The sequence below is a fragment of the Haemaphysalis longicornis genome, unplaced genomic scaffold (assembly GCF_048455015.1).
Source record: "Haemaphysalis longicornis isolate Haplotype H1 unplaced genomic scaffold, Haemaphysalis longicornis Haplotype H1 scaffold_6, whole genome shotgun sequence".
NCBI lineage: Eukaryota > Metazoa > Arthropoda > Arachnida > Ixodida > Ixodidae > Haemaphysalis > Haemaphysalis longicornis.
In genome coordinates this window covers 211,011,078-211,031,823 of record NW_027526407.1, presented here as the reverse complement: position 1 = coordinate 211,031,823, position 20,746 = coordinate 211,011,078, and the positions used below count along the sequence as shown (strand labels likewise).

At 47.3% G+C, this 20,746-nt stretch overlaps 1 protein-coding gene across 2 annotated transcripts in view; it reads left to right on the top strand.

Annotated features, from left to right (window-relative positions):
- LOC144141343 (12S rRNA N(4)-cytidine methyltransferase METTL15) overlaps positions 1 to 8,409 on the top strand; it is a 52,978-nt gene extending 44,569 nt beyond the window's left edge. For both annotated transcript variants that reach the window (XM_077672937.1, XM_077672939.1), the window contains exon 8: positions 7,993 to 8,409. In XM_077672937.1, the coding sequence (XP_077529063.1) occupies positions 7,993 to 8,214 (222 nt within the window). In that variant the 3' untranslated portion in view covers positions 8,215 to 8,409. The remainder of the gene's footprint in view (positions 1 to 7,992) is intronic.
- Positions 8,410 to 20,746: the final 12,337 nt, after the last annotated feature.

Below are 20,746 nucleotides of genomic sequence, written 5' to 3'. Positions count from 1 at the left end.
GCACACTGCCGGCACCCCATTGTACACTTACATGGAAAGAACAGACAATATTAAGAAGAATTCAAGCGGAGTCGCTGGCCCACCCAAAATTACTACACACCATGTTCCCACAACAATATGAAGACACATGCCCCTTCTGTCGCCAAGAAAAAGGCACCTTGCGACACGTCATCGCAGAGTGTACGTCACTCAAAGCCCCCATCCCACAAATCCCATCCCCAACCACCACCCCCCTACCCCCTTCCCCCAAAGAGCGATGGCAGATCCTACGGTCCAGCCCCACCGGAACTACCCACATGGCCCTTGTGGCCCGGGGCCTGGAGGTGCTGGCCGTTTATGGGCCCTGTGAATAAGGGACCACCCCGTCGGAGGCCGCCTCAACGGTGACCTCAAGGGCTCAAATAAAGTTCTCTCTATCTATCTATCTATCGCTCTACAAACTTGTTTAGCTCAGTCAGGTCTACGCATATGCGTACATCTCCGTCAGGTTTCTGAACAATGACCATTCCAGAACACCATTCTGTTGGCTCCTCAACTGGCTCGATAACATCAAGCTCAACCATCTCTTAAAGTTTTGCTTTGGCCTTTGACATTAATGGTATGGCAACTTTTCGAGGAGTGGTCAACGCTAACAGTACAGCATCTTCTTTGAGCTTGATCTTGTATGCGAGCTTAATTTTACCAAGACCGCAGAACAGCTTGGGAAACTCACCCTGTGGGTTGACAGCTTCACTTTTCTGAATGATGACTTGATCAAGACGTTTTACAATGCCTAGTTCTTCGCTAGCTTTCCTTGACAGGAGAGGCATCTGAAGACCATCCACAACGTAGATGCTTCCTTTCGTCGACGTGTCGCAGTATGACATGTCTGCCGTTATCATGCCGGAAACAGGAAGTTGTCGCTCATTGGGTCCCTTCAAAACCTTTTCGGGCTCCTGGAGATGAAGATCCTTGAAATATCTCTGCCCGTACGTTTTCACAGGAATCACAGTCACATCAGCTCCAGTGTCCACTTTGAAGGTGACGGGCGACCCATTGATGTCCACAGTAGCCATCCACTTGTCGTCGCGGCTGGATGAGACGGCTCCGAGAAATGCATCGTTGCTACCGACGATCTCGCGGACTGATGCTCCTCCTTTGCAGACACCGGCAAAATGTCCCTTTTTGCGGTACTTGTTGCACGTCGTGTTTTGTGCAGGGCACTTCCCTGTAGTGTGCTGCGAGTAGCCACAGAACATACACTGCTTTGCTTCGGATTCAGGCGGCTTCTTGTCTCGTGTTGCAGACCCCTTTCGATTTCTTGGAGAGACAGTCATTTTACGAGTCTGGCCAACTCTGTCCGCGTTTCCTTTCTTGTGTCCGTGGAGTGTAGCAGCTTGTTCTTTTACGACTTCAGACTGTCGCGCCATGTTGGCGGCCTTTTGGAGGGTCAGCTCCACGTCCAGCTGCAATTGTTCAGACAGCTTGCGGTCCCTGATGCCCACCACTATCCGCTCCCGGATCATCTCGTCATGCATTGCTCCGAAAGTGCACAACTTGGCCAGTCGGTGTAGCTCAGTGAGGAACTCTTCGACACCTTCTCCTTCCCGCTGTTCTCTTCTGAAGAATGTCGCTCTTTCGTACATGATATTTCTTCGAACTTTGAAGTGGTTCTCGAACAATTGCAAAACATCATTGTAGCTGTTCTTTTGTGCCTCTGTCAACTTGAATGAGGCAAGGATATCTTCTGCCTTGCCGGTCATAAAGTAGACCAATGCGTAGACTTGTTCCACCGCGCATTTCGGGGCGAGGCCACTCAGGATGCGAAAATGTTCACAATGCCTCTTCCATTGCGGCCACTCACTTGGGCTTGCGAAAGCAAATTCCTCTGGAGGCTTGCATTGAAAACTGGACATCGCCATTTTTCCTTCCTGGGCTTGCGACCCCTCCATCGGTGCCTTTGTAGCAGGTTCGAACGTACACTGCCACCATGTAGTGTTCGCGGAGCGTGAGAAACGTACAACCGACACGTCTGGCGTTCAGTCTGAGAGTGCCTTTATTTTTCGGTTCCCCTGCCCCGGGTCGCGCCCTCGTAATTCGTTCGTTGGGCGGGCCGAACCGCCAGCTGCGCGCTGTCGGCTCAGGTTTCCCTTCCGTCTGGGCTAAAACACACAGCACAATGACCGTGTGCTTGCCAGATTCAAGAATACCGTACGGAGTAGACTTTTGAAAAGGCAGTTAGTGCAAGCTAGACTGCATTGGATGAAGCTTGCGGGCTCATGGCACAAGTCTCGAATTATATTTGTGAATTTTGGGGTTGGAAATTTGGACATCAAATCAAATTGCTTATGCAATCATTTTTCGAGCTCAATTTGAAAATTGAGTGTTTGTATGTGCCTCTCCCCGTTTTCATTGAATGCAAAGGAAGTGAAAATTTGTACATCATGTAGGCAGGTGACAGAATCCCGCATGCATGGAAATTAGTGCGTGCACATTGAAGTGAGAGCACAGCCTTGTTGAGAGCCACAGTATGCATTGGTAGTAATTGTATGGGCATTCTTTTTGTTATCGAATGATCAGATTTGCTTTCGGAGCTAACAAAGCAAATAAGGATTTCTGTTTGGGCAGTTTCTTCGAATATCACAGTGAACATTTTGCTATGGTCAATGCGAAAACTGATACGCACCATTAACTTCTCAAGTATGGTGAAGTTTTTCTGATCTGCCCGCGTCCTCCTCGCCTTCTCTCCGCTCGCAACGCCCTCTCTCGCCGCGTTCGGTTCGGGCGCACAACAGGTGGGGACGTGCGCAACACCCTCTCTCGCCACGTTGGGTTTGCGCTGATCAACAGTCGGTTCGCGCGCAAGAACAGGTGGGGGCGCTCGCATCGCGCTCTCTCGCCGCGGTCGGTTCGCGCTTAAACCACATATGTCGTTCGCGCGTGCTCCAGTCGCTAACATCTGTGGCGTGATCGTGACGTCAACATCATGCGTTCGTGTGGTGGCGCGATTTTGGCGCTATAACACTCTCTCGCGAGGGGCATTGGATTGGATTGGCTTGGCTTGGCTTGGTTTGGATTTGGATTGGATTAAAGTGGATTGTGTTGCGTCATAGCCGCGCCACGTTGCGTCATAGCCGCTCCACGTTGCGTCATAGCCGCGGCAGGGGGTTCCCGGCACGTTTCACGTTTCACCAGCGACTTCATCGACAATGTCTACGCTGGAAGACAACAATTACAACAACAACCAATACGTAATCCATACGACTTGCAGGCGCGCCCCCCGCGGAAATGCTCTGCATTTGATCGTGCCCCTCGCGAGGGGGATGTTTTTCTAATTAATTTTTCTACTAAATAAAATCGCGTAAACGCACCCAGAGTGGTCGAAACATGGCCTGGGGACTCCGGACTACAATTTGCGCAAGTAATCCCGCAATGTTTACATAACACTTCAGTGTCCCTTTAAAGCAGCACGGTGTTCGGGTTTCGGTTCTGGCGTCATGGAGTGATCGGAGGAAAAAGTTATGGTCTTGGTCTGTAGATCAATTTTTGAATACGCTGCACTTTAGTTTAAGTACGCTTTGTTTCATGGCCCGGTGCTGTGGCTCTTTAGGTAACTACTTTTTGCTGCATTGTGGCCTGTTCACCTGCTCTAACCATCGCCGTCACGGGCTCGGCAAGCTCAAGGTCAAAATGCGCTTTGTCCGTCAGCTGAAGCTCGGCTTCCGATGAGCCTTCCGTGTGACGTTACTTCCGATCGCCGTTTGCTTGGCGCTCACTGAATCTTTCAGCCAAGTTACCGATGAGTGGCCGACGGCTCGGAAGCCAATGGGGACCCATGGGATTTCCAATCATTGGCAATCGGCCTTGGCTGTTTGGGATGTTCCTGATGGCATTCGGGATGAATGTGTAGATGACAGCCTTACACGGTGCTTTTTCAGCGACGATGCGTGGCAAGCTGTACAGATGGTAGTGAAGATGAAGAAGGAGGAGCCATGGAAGTGCCATGAATGCAAGACAAACTTGCATGATGAGAAGTCTGTAATGTGTGACTGGTGCTTGTGCTGGAGCCATCAAACATGTGCCGGGCTCAAGCATACTCCGAAGGCAAAGCTTTGGAAATGCAGGGAATGCAATTGAAGTCCCCCAGATGTCCTGTGTAGCTTGAAATGTTCTGCTTGTTTTTGTTATCGAATGATCAGATTTGCTTTCGGAGCTAACAAAGCAAATAAAAATTTCTGTTTGGGCAGTTTCTTTGAATATCACAGTGAACATTTTGCTATGGTCAATGCAAAAACTGATGCGCACCATTAACTTCTCAAGTATGGTGAAGTTTTTCTGATCTGACGTAAAACAAAGACAGGCCAGTGAGCAGCCTTCTCTGGAGAGGAGCTGCTTGTTCGAATGGGGTTGCATTCTGTGTGGGCGCCATTTGTGCGCATCATTTGGGCACGTGCTGTGCATGTATTCCGGCAGACTGGTTATCGCCACTCCCTTCGGGAACAAGAGTTCGGGGAGATGGTTGCAATTTATTTCACGCTGCGTGATCCTGTATGCCAGCTGCAGGTCTGTTTCGATTGTGTCCTCTTGTGTTCTGCTGTGAGATTTTCATCACCAGAGGGATGTTTGTCTGCTCTGTAAGGGTTCTTGTTGGGCCGACCAGGGGTTCCAGCTGAAGCAGTGCGGCATTGTTCTGTTCACTGGAATCTTGTTCCGAGGTGTACATGCGTGCAAGAGTAGCCGCTTGCTGATAATGCGATAGTGCAGTTGTGTCCTGTCATTGCTTAGTTTGATTACAGCGCTAGGACAGGACACAGAGAAGGCGACACGAGACTGGGCACTCGTGTCGCCTTCTCTGTGTCCTGTTATCAAACCAACAAGCCGGAATTAACCAACATGTACCAACAAGCCCGAATTAACACAGTTTTTCAGTTCCTGACATTGCTGTTTTTGTTCTGTTTTGTCTCTGCCCTTTGGTCTCCTTCTGTTTCGCCCTGTGTAAGGCCCACATATTCGTTACGGGTGCAAGTGTGCTGCCTGGGCTTCTTGGTAGGCAGCATGCTCCAACTATTTGCCCAGTCCTCAGTGCGGGTCTCAAAGGCGCGTGTTCAGCTCGAAGGCCACAATGCGTCCACTGCGTCCACCTCTGGCTCGCTGCACCTGACGGCCGTACTGTCAGTGAGCCCTCCACTCAGTGTAGTGACTCGGCTCGGTGGACATTGCTTTCAAGCATCTCCTCGATTGCGTGAGGCTCGAGTGGAGGAGGGGCTCAGCTACGGTGCAGGAGATGCACACGTGGTGCTTGCGTTCTGTAGGACCTGGGTTCCAATCCAAGACGCACTCTCCTTAACTGTTTCAACTGTTTTGTCGTGGAGACAAAATACAACTGTGATGAACTTGAAAGCAAAAGACTTTCACAAAGGGGTTTCTTTAGCCGAGAAAATGCAATAACTGTATAAAAGCCTTCAAATTTTTGGCTGCAGTGACGTAACATGGGCAGGAGTGGCGCAGTGTGGGAAAGCAGTAAGAGCAGAGTTGCCAGTGCTTCAACTGCACGCTAGCATCCAAGTGATGCAATCAAATGGAACCGGAGGCCGCTCTACACAAATTCCCTCCCTTGGCAGGGGCTTTGGTCGGCGGCCGCCAACCACACAAACGAGACTGTGATGCCATCGGCAACTCACGTCTGCTCCTCGTGTAAAAATGCCTTCAGCAGTTCCTTTGATGAAAACACATTACTTTAAAGGCGCCATGAAGAGAAAACACAACTTCGTTTAATTTGAAAGAACTAGGACTCAGTATCTCACTCAGCTCCATTACAGCCCCAAAAGATGCTTTTTTTAACGAAAAAAAGCAAGAAGTATTTAAAACTCAAATTTTGTGCCACAGTGACGTGTTATGAGCAAGAATTACGTCATACGGGCCAACAATAAAACATAATTTTCAGTGCGTTAACTGCACGTTAGCATTCAAGTGATGCAGTCAAATGGAACTAGAGGCCCCATTACAGACGTCCAGTCATGTGTCGTCGCGACAGGCAGTTAGGCGGCCGCCAATCGCACAAACAAGGTTCTGTGACGTCATAGAAAAGTTGCGCGAAATTGGCTAGGGGGTCGCGACTGCTTCACACATTTTCTTTAATGTCTCTGTTATTGGTTCGAAGATTGCGATGTTATTGGTATCATTGTTATCGGGACTAAGCAGTCTTTCTAATAAACCCAACTTGTATTTTGTCTTCATGGCTCCTTTAAATGCCCTTTGCATTCTGACTTTCAATAGGTGAATGATTTTATGCCGTGTTAAGTATTATTTTGAAATTATAATATCTTCTGCAAGATCATCAGAAGTATCGTCTGCTCGCGTAACCATACACTGGCAAGTCTGCTGATGTAACAATACGCGAGCAGACGACACTTCTGACAACCTCACAGATGGTCAGCACGCGGCACCAATGGATCAAATAAGACCGCTCTCCTGGTCTGCGTGTGTTAGTAAATGTCCATTAAGCTGTGTGCGTAAGATATTTTGCACACCGTGGATCAAGAAACACTACGTTTTTACCACACCACGCGCAACAAAGTCTGAAAAACTGTGCCTAATTTTGCACAAAACCCAAATTGGTTGGCACCTGGAGTAAATTAGATGGCGTTTGGATTAAATTGGCTGCCGCCAAATTAAATGGTGGGATTAAATTACGGGATTAAATTGAGTGGGAAAACCTGTAGTATATTGGTCGCATTAAGTTTATCCTTAACACACCTGGGCCACAAACGTCGCAGCATGCACAAAAATTGCAAACAAGAACATTTCGCATCCAATACGAATGTGTAAAAAATGCTGAGTGTGTGATAAGAAACTCACGTGGTTGGCAAACCGGCCCTCCAGTGCCACCGTATTGGCATGAAGAAAAGTACGGACGTCCCATTAAGGCAATCTTGAAGGGATGCGAAAATTTGCATGTACATATTATCAGGAACTTGTCTTAAGCGGGCGTTTTTGCATTGTGCATGTCACAGGTGAGGAAACGTGTTGTTTGTGTAAGCTGTGAAGTTCGTCGCAACTGAGTTTGTCTGAATGAGGGTACTGTATGTATCGGAGTGTCACACTGGTATGTGGCTAGACAAGCCTGTCGTTCATCCTTGTGGCTTAGGTAGGCTTAGCCACACTCACGTTGCCACTCCTTGGATTAGAGGGAGGAGGGCTTTCTTGCCCCGAGGGTGCTGAGTGTGGCTGCGTGTGCACTGCTGAGCTACCAGGGTGTCGTAAGGACAGTGGGCTGGTTTTGGGCTTGAAGATGAGAGAACCCCTCCTTGCCTTGCCTTCCCGCCACATACCGACAGTGCATTGTGGGTAAGCCTATCAGCAAAGACAGAGCAATTCAGCAAGTTTAAAGTTAGAGCTCAAAGTGGGGTACACCGAATGCCTGACTTGCTGTAGAGTTTGTGTCGTAATTGGTCCATTTCTTGGGAAATATTCCTCGTTTCTGTCCGAATTGTTTGAAGTTTTTGAGTAGGGCTTAAAGTTGAAGTCGAACTGGACATCCTAGTTTGGTTCAGTGAAGCCTACAGTCTGACTTGGCGTATTCATGGGAGGTTGTGGCCGTTACTACACCAGGGTGGCCAATCCTGCTCTGGTGAGGGAGTGCATTACCGGCAATGTTCGCCGGGGTCAGGCCGCACCCCAAGCCCCTTTGTGCAATTCCATCAATATGCGGATTTTTTTTTTTTAATCCGGTGGGAATTGTCCGGCACCGGGATTCGAGCCACGGTCCTTTTGCACGCGAGGCGGGTGTTCTACCTCTACGCCATCGCTGCCTTCTTACACTTACGCTTGTGGAGAGAATCTGTTGGATAATCTTGAGTGGGAACTGAAACGCTTATTTTTAGTTTTTTTTTTTCCTCTTGCTGATTCCATTTAGTTTGTTTGATTTTCGCTGCAGTGTGGGAAGCTTGAAACATTTGCGCGCTGCATTTCTATGCTGGGGAGTGAGGGTGTGCGCTGCTTCCCTGGTGGCAGGGCGTGGACGTGGACGAGCCGGTGAGCAAGTCCATCGCGCAGCGGCACCGCAACGCGGCCGTGTGGCACAGCCGAGACGAGATGGCGGCCGAGAGGAGGCGGCTGTGGCGACCGCTGGGGCCGCTGCAGCTGCCGTCGGCCGCCGAGGTGCAGCGCAACCCCCGCAGCCGGTCGGCCAAGCTGCGCGTGGCACAGAAGCTGCCGCTCGGCCTGCACGCGTGAGAGCGGGAAGGAAGAGCGGGTGGATCACCTGGATGTTGGCGGGAAAGTGTTGACTCTTCAGTGGACATGAAAGAGCTGGTGGCACAGCACGTGCCAGGTTCTGCAATAGCAGCCACTGAGTCGGGTTTCGGACCTTTCCAGGAGTGTGCTGCTTTTGTGACGGGCGTTACGAAACATGTGGTGCACGTGACTTCACTCTGGTCCATTTGTGAGTTGTGGAACAGGTATTGTGCAGCTGGCCAAAGTGGATCACTGGCTTCGTTTATCACAGAGGGATCCTTTAGTTATTTCCAGCGTAACCGTATCGTTCGGAGACAGCGGAGGCATCGCCTGTTGCGAATAACCGGCCAGGCACACATGGTGAGTGGGAGAAGCCTCCAGGAAAGGCCCCATGTTGCGGGCAGAAGGGCGACGTTCCAACGTGAAGGGGTGTGAGGCCGAAAGTAGTGTAAATAGTACCACTCATGACGTCATCACCTCCTTCTATGAGCACGGAGTTGGGCAAGTTGTTTTTGTGGCAACTCGAGCGTAGTATTTCCCTAACCAATGAAACAGAGAGGAATGCACAGGTGCTAAAATCTTTCAGCCAAACAACAAATGGACAAATATAAAGAAATAATTTAGGAGAGAAAAGTACTGCTAATATTGTGAGAAGTAAAGTTCTATCAGACTGCTTTTAAATTTGCCTTCGACTGTGCATAGAAAAGAAGTTGTCTGGCAAAGAATTCAGGACCGTTGGGATGAAGTAATATCGAACACGTTCACCGAATCGAGTTGTAGTTCGTGGCAAGCTAAAAAGACCGCGAGGGTGTAGATCCCGCCGAGGAGTGTACAGTTGGCAAAATTGCCGAGACCAAACATGCCCACCCAAGTACAACATTTTGGAATCGGGCATGCGCAAAACACTGAAAGACCATGTCAGACGACACGTCATGTCAGACCAACTAGCCCGTCAGAATGCTTTGATTAAAGACACCACTATTATCAAGATCTGGTGTACCATACAATACATGTTTCAGTATCGAACGTAAAATAAAATCAACTTTATTTTTCCAGAAGTCAGAGCAAAAATAAAAACAACAAATTCTGTACCTTAACCAAAGCCCGAAATGGGGCTAGTTGGTTTTTTACTCGGAAGATTGCTGGCGCTAGGCGGGACAAGGACGACGAATTACACACAAATGAAGCGCACCATTGTACCTTAATGCGGAACAGGCTAGCACAAAAACAATTCGTTTACGTGACAAAGAGGCTTGAGCCCGGACATCAGACATGCAGTTTTCGTCAAATGAGAGCACGTAAAGGCCAGATGCATGTTCCAAGGCATGTTAGAATTGAAAAATATACCCAAGTATTTAACAGAGTCCACAGGCAAAACAGATGAGCATTTACAGTTTGAACGTTCAAGATCATGCAAAAAAAGTGATGTAGCAAAGCAAACAAACTGCGTTTCTTGTGTGTTTATTTGTACTATTTGATTGCTGCTAAACCATTTCATAATCTGCTCACAATGACGTTGCAGATTCCCAACGGCAACATCAAAGCACTGTGCCTAGAAACAAGCAGAATGTCATGCGCATACTGAAATGCCGGGGAATGCAGCACACAGTTTGGAATGTCATAAACATATACGTCGAACCCCGCTACAACGAACGCCGCTTCAACGAAATTTCCGCTTCAACGAAATATTTCCAATTCCCCGTCAGCTAGCCATAGAAGTCAATGCAACAAGGACGATGCTATATGTACTACGTAGTGAAGTCCCACCGGAAATTGCTATACGCACTACCCATATAGCCCCATCTATGAGGCGTTGTCAGAAACGCTCCCGAGCTTGCTTGGTGGCGGGCTGACGCGAACTCCGTACGAACGGCAACGTACCTTTTCGGTCACGGCAAAGTTTGCGCTGTAGTCATGGGCGTGAAATAGATTATGGCTGCCCACAGGGTCGTTTACGACGCGTTTGAGCTTTTCATCGAGGCAGGAACAGAAATTACGCGGGCAGCTGGTGCACAACATACGGTTGATACGGTGTTGATCAACATATCGTATGTTGGGTCGGGCCGGCCGAGTCATTTTTTGTTTATTTTATTTTTGAGTTTTGTATAAGCAAGTATGTGTAGCCCGAAGCTGTTCATTCCTGGGTATTGCCAACTCTCTAAATAATAACCCACGGCGGCTTTATATCGCCTTAGTAACAGGCGCCAGATAGCTCAGATCTCGCATGGTCTCTCATGGCTGCAGGGGGTAAAATGTCTCGGGTTCGATTCCCGGCAGCCAAGGCTGCGTTGAATTTACGATGAAGGCGAAAAATTACTGTGCGTACCCGATGTTTCGATCAACACTAAAGATCCCTGAGTGAGATGTCTACAACGCTGCCCCGTGCCATCTTAGCGCGTTGTGGTTTCGGCGGCGCACAAAAATCCAGTTTTAATTGACTACGCAGCAGTCAACTAAAGCATGTTCTACAGGAACTCCTCAGTACAAACGGGAGAACGTGCACCTGTGCCCATATGTGTTTGTAGGACTGACAGCTCTCTTTATACCTTTCTCTCTCTCTCTTTCTACGTTATCCTATCACTCCCCCTCTACTTCCCTTCCCCTGCACTGGGTTGTATGCAGGTGAGCTCTCTGTCGCGCTCAAAATATCCCCAGTGAATTTCCTTTTTTTTTTCCCCGTCGCAAACCACGACCACCGCACCTTGCCTCGAGCTGTTAAAGTTGGCTTTTCCGCATGGCGGTTAAGCTGTGCAAGAAAGTCACCGGGGCTAAATGTGATTGTAAGAAACGCTTCTGATGTAAAGCAGCTCATCCATAGTCTTTAAGAAACGCTTAGGACACATTCTTTAGCAGTGTGACCTTCAAAAGTTTCACACCCCTCCTCCCACTCGGCCTTCTTTTGGTAAATAAAGGCGGTTTCAACATGCAGACACAGGAAAAGGAAACAGGAAGATGTATAGAACTTTTTTCTTTCACGTACATAATGTTACATGCTAGCAGTGCCATTTGTCCACCACGTTTTACTTTGTGCATTGTAGCAGTTTCTTACCAAGATCCAAAGACTCGCTAAAAAAATTTCACATCACGAATGGTAAAAAAAAATTATTAGGGGTGTGCGAATATTCGAAACTTCGAATATTCGATTCGAATTTTTTGGTATTCGATTCGATTCGAGCGACACTTTTATTGTTCGAAATATTCGAACCACCCAAAACTAAAAAAAAAAAAATTCAGAGCGTGTCTGTATCGGTGTTTATTTACAGTGGACTCTCGTTGATACGATTCTGGGGGTGCGAATTTCGGGATGATACGAATTTCCGAGAAGTCCCGGCGAAATTGCATCGTTTGCAATGGGAAAAATTTCGGCTGTTACGAACGGACCTGCGCGGCCCGGGGCCGGCGGAAGATACGAACGAGCCGGCGAGGCACCCGACTGTCGAACGAGCAAGTGACTGCTCTCGCTCCCCTGTTTGTCACTCTTTCTCCAGAAACGGCCGGGCTGTTGTTTTCTGCTCGCGAAAACGCTCTGCGCACGCCCAACGCGCTGACACCGCCGCGAAACCACCCCCACGCTGCGCGCGGCGCGGCCGGCGACGTCAACATGGCGTCGGCTCCAGCCGCGAAGTGGCGCGGGCGCTCGAGCGACCGCTTCTAACCGCTCTTTAAAATGCGGCTCAAGGGAGACACGAAGTTGCTTGTGTGGTAAAGGAGCTGATAATTCATGCGATAACGGTACTATAAAACATCATCCGCGCCGCTAGTGAAAGCGCCCATAAAATATTTGCCGGGGTGCTAAGCCTAACCGTCTTTGGCGGAGCCAAGCCGGCTGTCTCGATCTCATCGCAAGTAGTCAGGCTCCTCCATTCTGCCGCGCGTCTACTGCGTCATTTTCTGACCGAGGTAGGCGCTACCGCGGGCGCGAAATCGTCGATGTGGGCGTGAAAATACAGCGCTCGCAGAGCCGAGGCGAGCGAATCGCGTGCAAAACCGCACCATGCGGTTCACGCTTGGCTGTTGCGGCGTGTAGCGAGCTTGGGCACACCGAGTGAGGAGACGAGCGCGAAGCTTTACGTGCTCCAGAAAGGACTGCACGGGGGTTAAAAAAAGCAGAAAAATCACGAATTTCTTCACGAAAAAGTAGGAAAAGAAATAAACGAAAACTTTTTTCAGCGCTTATTTTTTTGGTCTGTGTTGGTTCATACGAATTTCGGATGATACGAATATTTTTCGCAGTCCCGCGAGATTAGTATAATCAAGATTTTACTGTATCAGAGCGCGGCAATGTGCACGGGCTCGGGCATGCCAGCTACTAGTGTCTCACGTGAGCGGCTGTTTTCGATATCTGGTAAAGTGGTGACGAGCAGGAGGTTGTCACTGCTCCCCGAACATGTCGAGCAGTTAACCTTTCTCCATGTTAACATTTAAGTGAGTGCAGACCTTAATCTGTTGAGTGCAATGGTATTGTGTAATTCCTAATTTTACTTTGTGCGATTTGTTGTGCAATAAAGTTGCAGTTTTTGTGTCTCTAGATGGTGAAAACATTAATTTTACAAAAAACCATAAGTATTCGTATTCGAAAAATATTCGAAAAATATTCGATTCGATTCGAACTTTGTTTTTATTATTCGAATTCGATTCGAAATTAAAAAATTGATATTCGCACACCCCTAAAAATTATCTCTGTAAATTATGTGGAAGCAATGCCCATCTATTATCTCTGTAAATTATGTGGAAGCAATGCCCATCTCTTCATTGTTGACACTTTCTAGTTTATCAGAGCTGCTGCAGCCAAGCGTCACGTTACATTTGTAAACTAGAAAATACAGGAAAGAGGCCATTTCTAGGCAGAAGGAATTATATTGATTAGCATCTGCGTTGTTTGAATTGTGTTTTCCAACTGGCAGGGCAACTGCTATTATTTCTGTGCACATAAGATGTCCACGACTTTGCTCCAGTATGTGACTCTTAGGTGGTTACATGCTGATAAAAGAATTCTGTGCTATCTTCATTCATACACTGCATCTCGTCCGTGCTCATGGTGAGCATGCAGGGTGCACGTGTGACGCTTAGCATGGTAAACGTCAGGCGACGTCTGCTCAGTTGTAACGAGAATATGTCTACTCCAGAATGCTTAAATAACTGAATCAATCGTGAAAAACAGTCAACTCAAAACAACCTGAAAAAAAAGAAGCACCCTCCACCCTAAACGAAAAAGAAGACAAGAAGAAACGAGTTAACTATTTTACATTGTTTTCAGGTTATCCAAAAATAAGTCTCCATGCAGAAGGTCCAAGAAAGACTATTGTTTCTTACACTTTCAAGAACACATCAACACTGCCATTGTTTTACAATATAAAGTAAGTTTTTATTACACCATATCCTCAGCTTCAGGTGGTGTTGTCCTTTCTGGGTGACCTGTAAAACCAAAGGTGCAATATAATTAGCAATACGGCTGTGCTCCTTATATACATGATAGAAATAGAGCAAAAAAAAACATACATGGCAAAACCCAGGACCTTTGTTGCGTTGTTTTTTCATTTTGTGTTATTTTTTGTCCTACTGGCCCAATTTCAATTCTTGAAACCAACTTTCGTGAAAAACCTATTGAGCATGATTTTCCATACCAACTCTTATTACATGAAATGGCTGCACAATACTTTTTGCCTGAATGTAAATGTGGCTAAGAAATTTCTTCATTATTATTTTGAAGCAGCCAGTTTTTACTGACAGTCACAGAAAATCGGGGCAGATGGTGCAGAACTGTATGCGACGTACCACACAGTGTGAAGTGGTGTCCAATTTTTTTGCAAATCACTTGTTAGCCCAACTGGAACCACACCACCTACAGAAGCTGTAGTAGTCTTTGACATAGCCTTATAAATTGACGTGAACCTTTATCCCTCAGTTAGAACTGATATCCTTTTTTTGCTGCTTGGTGCTGTTTACAGTAAGAACCACATTTTTTTTAGGAAAAAGGAATTGCCACCCAAAGAAAACCACTTCTGATTCAAAATAGCAATGTACAAGATTAGAATCATACTGCAGAATAAGAACGTATACATGTCCCCCCCCCAAGCTACCCCAGCACTTGCACCCTCCCCCATGCCCTCTGCCTCTTCCTTCGTGAAACTGGATTTGCCGGCCCCCTCAAGATAAAATCCTGCTGACGCCCATGCTTATACATACGGAACCAATAAAGTGTGCCGCTGGCCGAATTGGTTCTCAATGCATAAATACGAGGCTGATTCAAAGAGAAACGATAAGAAAAAAGGGCACGGGTGCCTTCATGGTCTGTCCCACAACTTTCACTACAACTTGGAACGATATTTTGGCCCTGAGAAAGATATACGCCTCCATGCCTATTCGGCACTAGGAAGCGGATCCAAGCATCAGCACTGACTCCCCCCATCTCCTATCATTACTAATAGCTTGACACTTGTTGATTAAAAAAGTGCTTGTCCTTATGCGTCATCCCACTTGTAACAATGCATGCAACGACATTTAACGAGGTGAGGGGAAACGCGCTGAAGGCATACAATACGCGTTCGCACCGCTCGGTTGCACGGGCAGGCTGAAGGACCCACGCGACGTGCATGCATGCTCACGCATCGGCTGGAAAGGCTGGTGAAGGAAACGTAAGCTCGGTGGTCGATGCGGGTCTCCTACTACAACATCAGTAAAGCAAGCGTTACGGGACAAACCAACGAGGCCAGAAATACCTACCTTCAGATTGGCCAAGCCGTCTTCGAACCACTGCGGTGTGTTGACGGCGCGATCGGGAAGTTGCCACGCCAGCTTGACGGCCCTGGCGCGAATCGTGTGCATCAGCCCGGCCCACGACTCAATACTTGCGCTTTATTACCGTGATTTGCCGCAACAAGATTGGTGGCACCGATCCATCCATGGATCGGTCAAAAGCGACGAAAAGCAGCCATGTTAAGGTGGCTAGAATGGGGAGGTGTGAGTACCGCGGCGCCTTCCTTCGGCCGCGCGTGACTCCCTTGCGCGCAGATGACACCAGGGAAAATGTGGCGCTGCCCGTCGAGGCGCGGTAGCCGCAGCCGGCCGCGCCGTCCTGCCCGCGCTCTCCCTGCCCTCGCCGTGGCCAGCTTCGTCGTGCGTTGTGGACTGTCTCGCGTCGTTCTCCCGTTCGGGCATTTGTTCGGGGTGCGATGCTGTCGACAGCAAAGAAGACGACGGAGCAAACGGAGAAAACAAACTAACTTGCGCATTCAGCGTAACACCTTTGCATGCTAAAGCCGCGGGCGGCAGAAATTCGCTAGTCAATGGGTGATGTGCCGCAGATTGGCTGCCGAGACCATTCTGCTGCCCTGAGCTTCACGCTATACGGTTTTATTGCCTTAGGAGGATACAGTTTCTACTTAAGGTGTGAACTAGCAAGGTAATGAGAAGAAACTGAATGCAGTGAAACCTTGCATGATGCAGGCTGAATTTTACAATTTTTTTTTTAATTCTTCACTTGTAAAAAAATTCAGGGAAGCTTGCATTCACGCGCAATACTTGAATGACGAAGCTCTTGTAGTTGGGCATTCCCGGACGCATAGTTAAGTTTTTAGTATCATTGTTTAGTTCCATTGTTTGGGAGCTAGTAATCGTCGTCATATGCACCGAAGATGCCGTCGTCTTCGCGGCGAGTGGTAGATGCAAAGTCATCCTCAGCATTGTAGACTTCCACGTACCGTGCTCTTCTCATCAACTCTCGAGGCAGCGGTGGCGGGAACTTCGGCATTAGCGCTGAAGTTTTTTTTTGTTTGTTTCTTTTTACATGGGCGGTAGGGCTTGACGACAGCGCTGTTTTTTTTTTTTTTTTTTTTTTAACTAAAGCCACTTCCCGTGCCGAAGGCGCTCGGTGGTCGCCGCGAGGCACGCGCTCACGAGGGCTCGGCATTTTCTTGGTATCTATTTTCTGCTACGGCGAACTAACGGCTTGTACAACAGCTCCGCTGTTAATACTTTTTCTTTTCCCCCAATAAATATACTTTTGTTCTCTCTTCACCTGTAAATACTTTTTGTTTCTTCATCACCTGTCAGTAGTTTGTTTTTCTTCACCTGAAAAGTTTTTCCTACTTCAGTTTTTCCTACTGAATAGTTTTTCCTACTTCATATCTTCTTTTAGTATCCTCACTATGAACATTTTTTTTGTTTTTTTTTCACCTGTTAATGCTTTTTTTTTCCTTCACCTGCAAATAGTTCTTCCCCGGTGAATAGTTCTTGTTTTCTTTTCAGCGGTAAATGCTTTTTGCGTGTTTCTTATATACAGGTGCTAATGGGCACCTGTAAATATAGTTAAATTTGTATCTTCACATGTAAATAAACGGTTTTTTTTTATTGTAAATAAACGATTTCATGACGAGACCAGATGTGTTGCTTCAATGTCTGCTATCATTTCTGATGTGAGCGGGATAACTGCATGCGGTCTAGCGGTTTGTTAAGGGTAGCAGAAAGCGCGGTGTACTCCGAGGCGCGCCTTCAGTTATTGACAGTTTGCAGGCCCATGCGGTAGTGCCGATCTGGAGGACGGCGGCCGTATTTCGAGGGAAGCGAAATGCAAGGCGCCTCTGTACAGGGCCGTGTCAGTGCACATTATACAACTCCAAGTTTTTTTTAATAGAAGCCGGAGCCACTTCACGTAATGTGCAAACGTGCTTTTGAAACTGCATGCAATGCGAACTGTTCCCGTAAAACTAAATTTCATGGGTGTAATGAAATGGGCTCATAAATTTTTTTAGTGATAAATATTCTCTTTTACTCTTCCAGAAAGCTCGCCATACCGCAACGGGTTCGTTTCCCCCTTGATGGTAGAAATGCAGCCGACGCGATGCCGGCGGCGCGCTCATTCCAGCTGCGCGCCTTACCGTGCCCTACCGCGCCTTGGTCAACAGCGCCACCCGTGGCATCTGCGCGCTTTGGAGTCACGTTTCCGCCGCCGGTACTCACACCTCCCCATTCTAGCCACCTTAGCCATGTCGACCGTCCGAACGCTTGAGACCACGTACGTTAAAAAACGTAAAAAAAGTGTTTCTGACAGCACCCATAGATGGCGCTATATGGGTAGTGCGTATAGCAATTTCCGGTGGGACTTCACTACGTAGTACATATAGCATCGTCCATGCAACAAAGTCCTCGCCACAACGAACCATTTGTCAGGCTTGCTTTCGCTTCAACGAAATTTTCGATGATTTGGGCTGGGTTTGAACAATTATTTTACAATAAAATAAGCATAGCGCCAGCTATCTGTAACTTTTTATACATTCAGGACGCTTAGTTTCACCGAAAATGCGCGTTGCGGCCACACCGCCACCCAAAACAAAACAAAAAAATAACTCATAGGCGCACGCCATTGCTTGATGGTGATAACGATGTGGCTGGCCGTCTTTACACGAGGCGCAGGCCCGCTTCGCCAAGGTTAGAGTTCACTCTACCAAGGTGGAGCCCCAGAGCTACAGCCAATCCGTATCCAGTTGAAATTGCATGAATGTGCTCCGCCAGGATTGCCAGATGTGGCTACTTTACGCCACACTGGCTAGTTGGTGGCTACTTTACGCCACACTGGCTAGTTGTGGCAGGCCGCGGCTAAGGTGGCTTACCGCGGCGACAAAAAAAAGGCGCTGGCTACTTGGCTAGTTTTTGGCTCTTGTTCTGGCGCTAGTGTCAACAGCTACCGTATACGCCAAAATGGGTGAAAACATTCACAAAATAGGTGGCGTCTATTTATTCTGCAAGCAACCACTTCATCAGAGTACTGATTACTGTGCTCACTTTATTCCGAAAGCATTTGCCTGCACCGGAACCCCAACATGGGCAACGTTTATGAACATGGGCGGCATGACAGCTAGGTTCGGCAACATTGTAACACAGTTTCCGCAGTTTCTTTCTGGGCTCGATTTGTCGTTTTGTGTTGCCGGTTGCGCCGTGCACCTGCAGCTGGAAGGTATACACCGGCATACACGGCTTCGTCATGGGAAAGAATGCCACTGCACGGAGCACGATTCGGCAGCAGACATTGCAGACAGCGCAAAGAAGCTCATTGTTCTACTTATATCGAGCGCAGAAGCAGAAAGGGTATTTTCAGCTGTCGATCTCACAAAAAGTGACTTGCAAAACAGAATGTCCCACGACCTACTCCTCGCAATCCTCAGAATCAAGTTTACATTGCGGCTGAAAGTAGCCACAAGCTCTACATTTTCGGTGTCGCGGGAAATGCTGGAGAAAGTATACTCGAGTATGAACACCTAAGGTTTCCGGTCTAGTCGACTCTCTAGTCTAATGTGATGCGACAAAAGTGAAGATTATGTTTTTTAGTGTTTTTGTGATGTGACAAAAGTCAAGCTGATGTGTTTTATTGTTTTTTTTTTTCTGTGGCGATGCGCAAACAAGCTTAAATTACGCTTGGCTATAGTGCCTGGAATATACTGGCTAGTGTGCGGAGCGCGCGCATTCTCTACGGGAGAGGGTGGCCCCGCCGGCGATGACTGCGCGCAGAGGCCGCAAGGGGCGCTGCTCGGCGAGAGGGTGCATGAAAGCCGCCAAGCTCCTCTGTCGCGGCGGCGTATTCGGCAGCCCACGCTTTGGTCGGCGGCGGGTGAGCACTGCCGAAGTAAACAGGTAGTCCTTTTTCAGAAACTGTTCGCCCATCCTTACAGTAAATAAGCTACCATTCGCCTGGCTATTTAGTGATTTCATCCAGAAACGAAATTTAAGCTCTCCTAAGGCAGTATATTGTATATGCCGACTGAGTGCGAAATTTAATTTGAATGGTTTACTAATAAAATATTCTGAACCTGCGGGGAGCTAAATTTTTTAGAAAAAGTGGCGCTTACAGCAAATGAGATGGATACCGAACATCACAAAAATATTTTAATAATACAACATATATTTCACTGGTAAACAGGTAACAGATGTACATTTTTGCAGGCAATATATATATTTATAACAGAAAAAACACATTCCTATTGCATGCGGCTCTTCTTCTCTTAAATATTAAATAAATAAATAAAATTTTCTAATCCTTACGCGCGTTTCGCCGAAATCCAACCTTGAAATGGGGCATGTGTACGTATTATCATGCTTTCTGTTTTTATTCGTGTTTTAAGAATAGATAAAAAGTTCTGCATGTTTCTACAAGCGTTTCCGTTTCATTCGCTCGTTTCTTGATGATATCCTCATCATTGACGCTTTTAAGAATCTCCGTCCCCACGCTGAGCAGCGACAAATCGCTGAGGCAGCTGTCAGCCACCACCAGAGGTTTATGCAGAATTTTGATTTTGGGGGGTGTTGTATAAATCCCTAGGCAGGGTGCATGTGATTGTGGAATCTTTTTGGGGGGGTGTCGAAGTTCTTCTGGGGGGGTGTTGGGGGGGTGTTAGGGGTGTGTGTATAAATCCCTGGTCACCACTGATCAAAGCGGTTTTTGATCGATTTCAGCTGGCTGAATGACCTTCTAAATTCGTTACCGACAAGCAAAAAAAAAAATTTAGCAGCAACATAAGCATCTGGGAATGAACCTTCAAAGTTTTCACGGATTAGAAGTTTCGCCATGTCCGTCACATAAGAGCAGCCTTCATTGCTCGCATATGAAATAAACTGCCCAAGCTTATCGGAAAATATGTGCCAGCCAGACTCGGACGGATACTTTTTCCAATGTCCAGTGCCTGCAGGCTCCTCGTAACTGGTGAAAAGCAGTTCCAATGTTTAATAACAGCAAACTGCGAGGATACTACCGTGCGACCATTGAACGAATTTGCTACAATGATTGAAGTGATTACACACATAAAACGTGTACACGCAACTAGCAAGTGAAGGCGGGCCTGGATGCGTTACATCAATAAGAACGCGGCCAGAAGACTTGAGAAGTCCTCGAAAACCTTCCAGCCCGATTGGCCGTGAAACAAGGCACTCACTCACTGCACAACACAGCACTGACGAGTACCCCCCTCTCCCCCCCCCCTACCGGGGACCGTGTAACGCCCTGCATTTGCACAAAAATACGTAATTGGCGGCACTAACACACTAAATCGTTATTTAGCATGAATAGAGATAATTGCAGGGACAAAATACTGAGGAACCAAAAAATAAAAAATATATAAAAATATACGAAAATTTACAGCTGAGAAATATGCATCTGAACTCTGGCCTGAACTAGAAAAGCTCGAAAAAGGATGATGTGAATACGCATTAAAAATAGCGAGAATGACCCAAAAGTTATGCCTTGCATTTCCACAAACATGCATAATTGGTAGAAGTAACACATTTAATTGTTATATTGGCGTCAATAATTTTTGTACAGACAAAATTTCAAGAAACCAAAATACACCACAATAGAAAAATCATCAACTACACTTTTTCTACGACCTCAGGGGTCGTCTACTTGGGAAAATAAATCCAAAAATTAAGAGGGGGGGGGGGAGCAGGACATCCCGACCCACCCTCTGACTCCGAAAGAAAAATCAAACCACCACCCCTTCGGAGTCCTTCCATAATCAGAGAATTCCACACCGTATAAGTGTTTAAT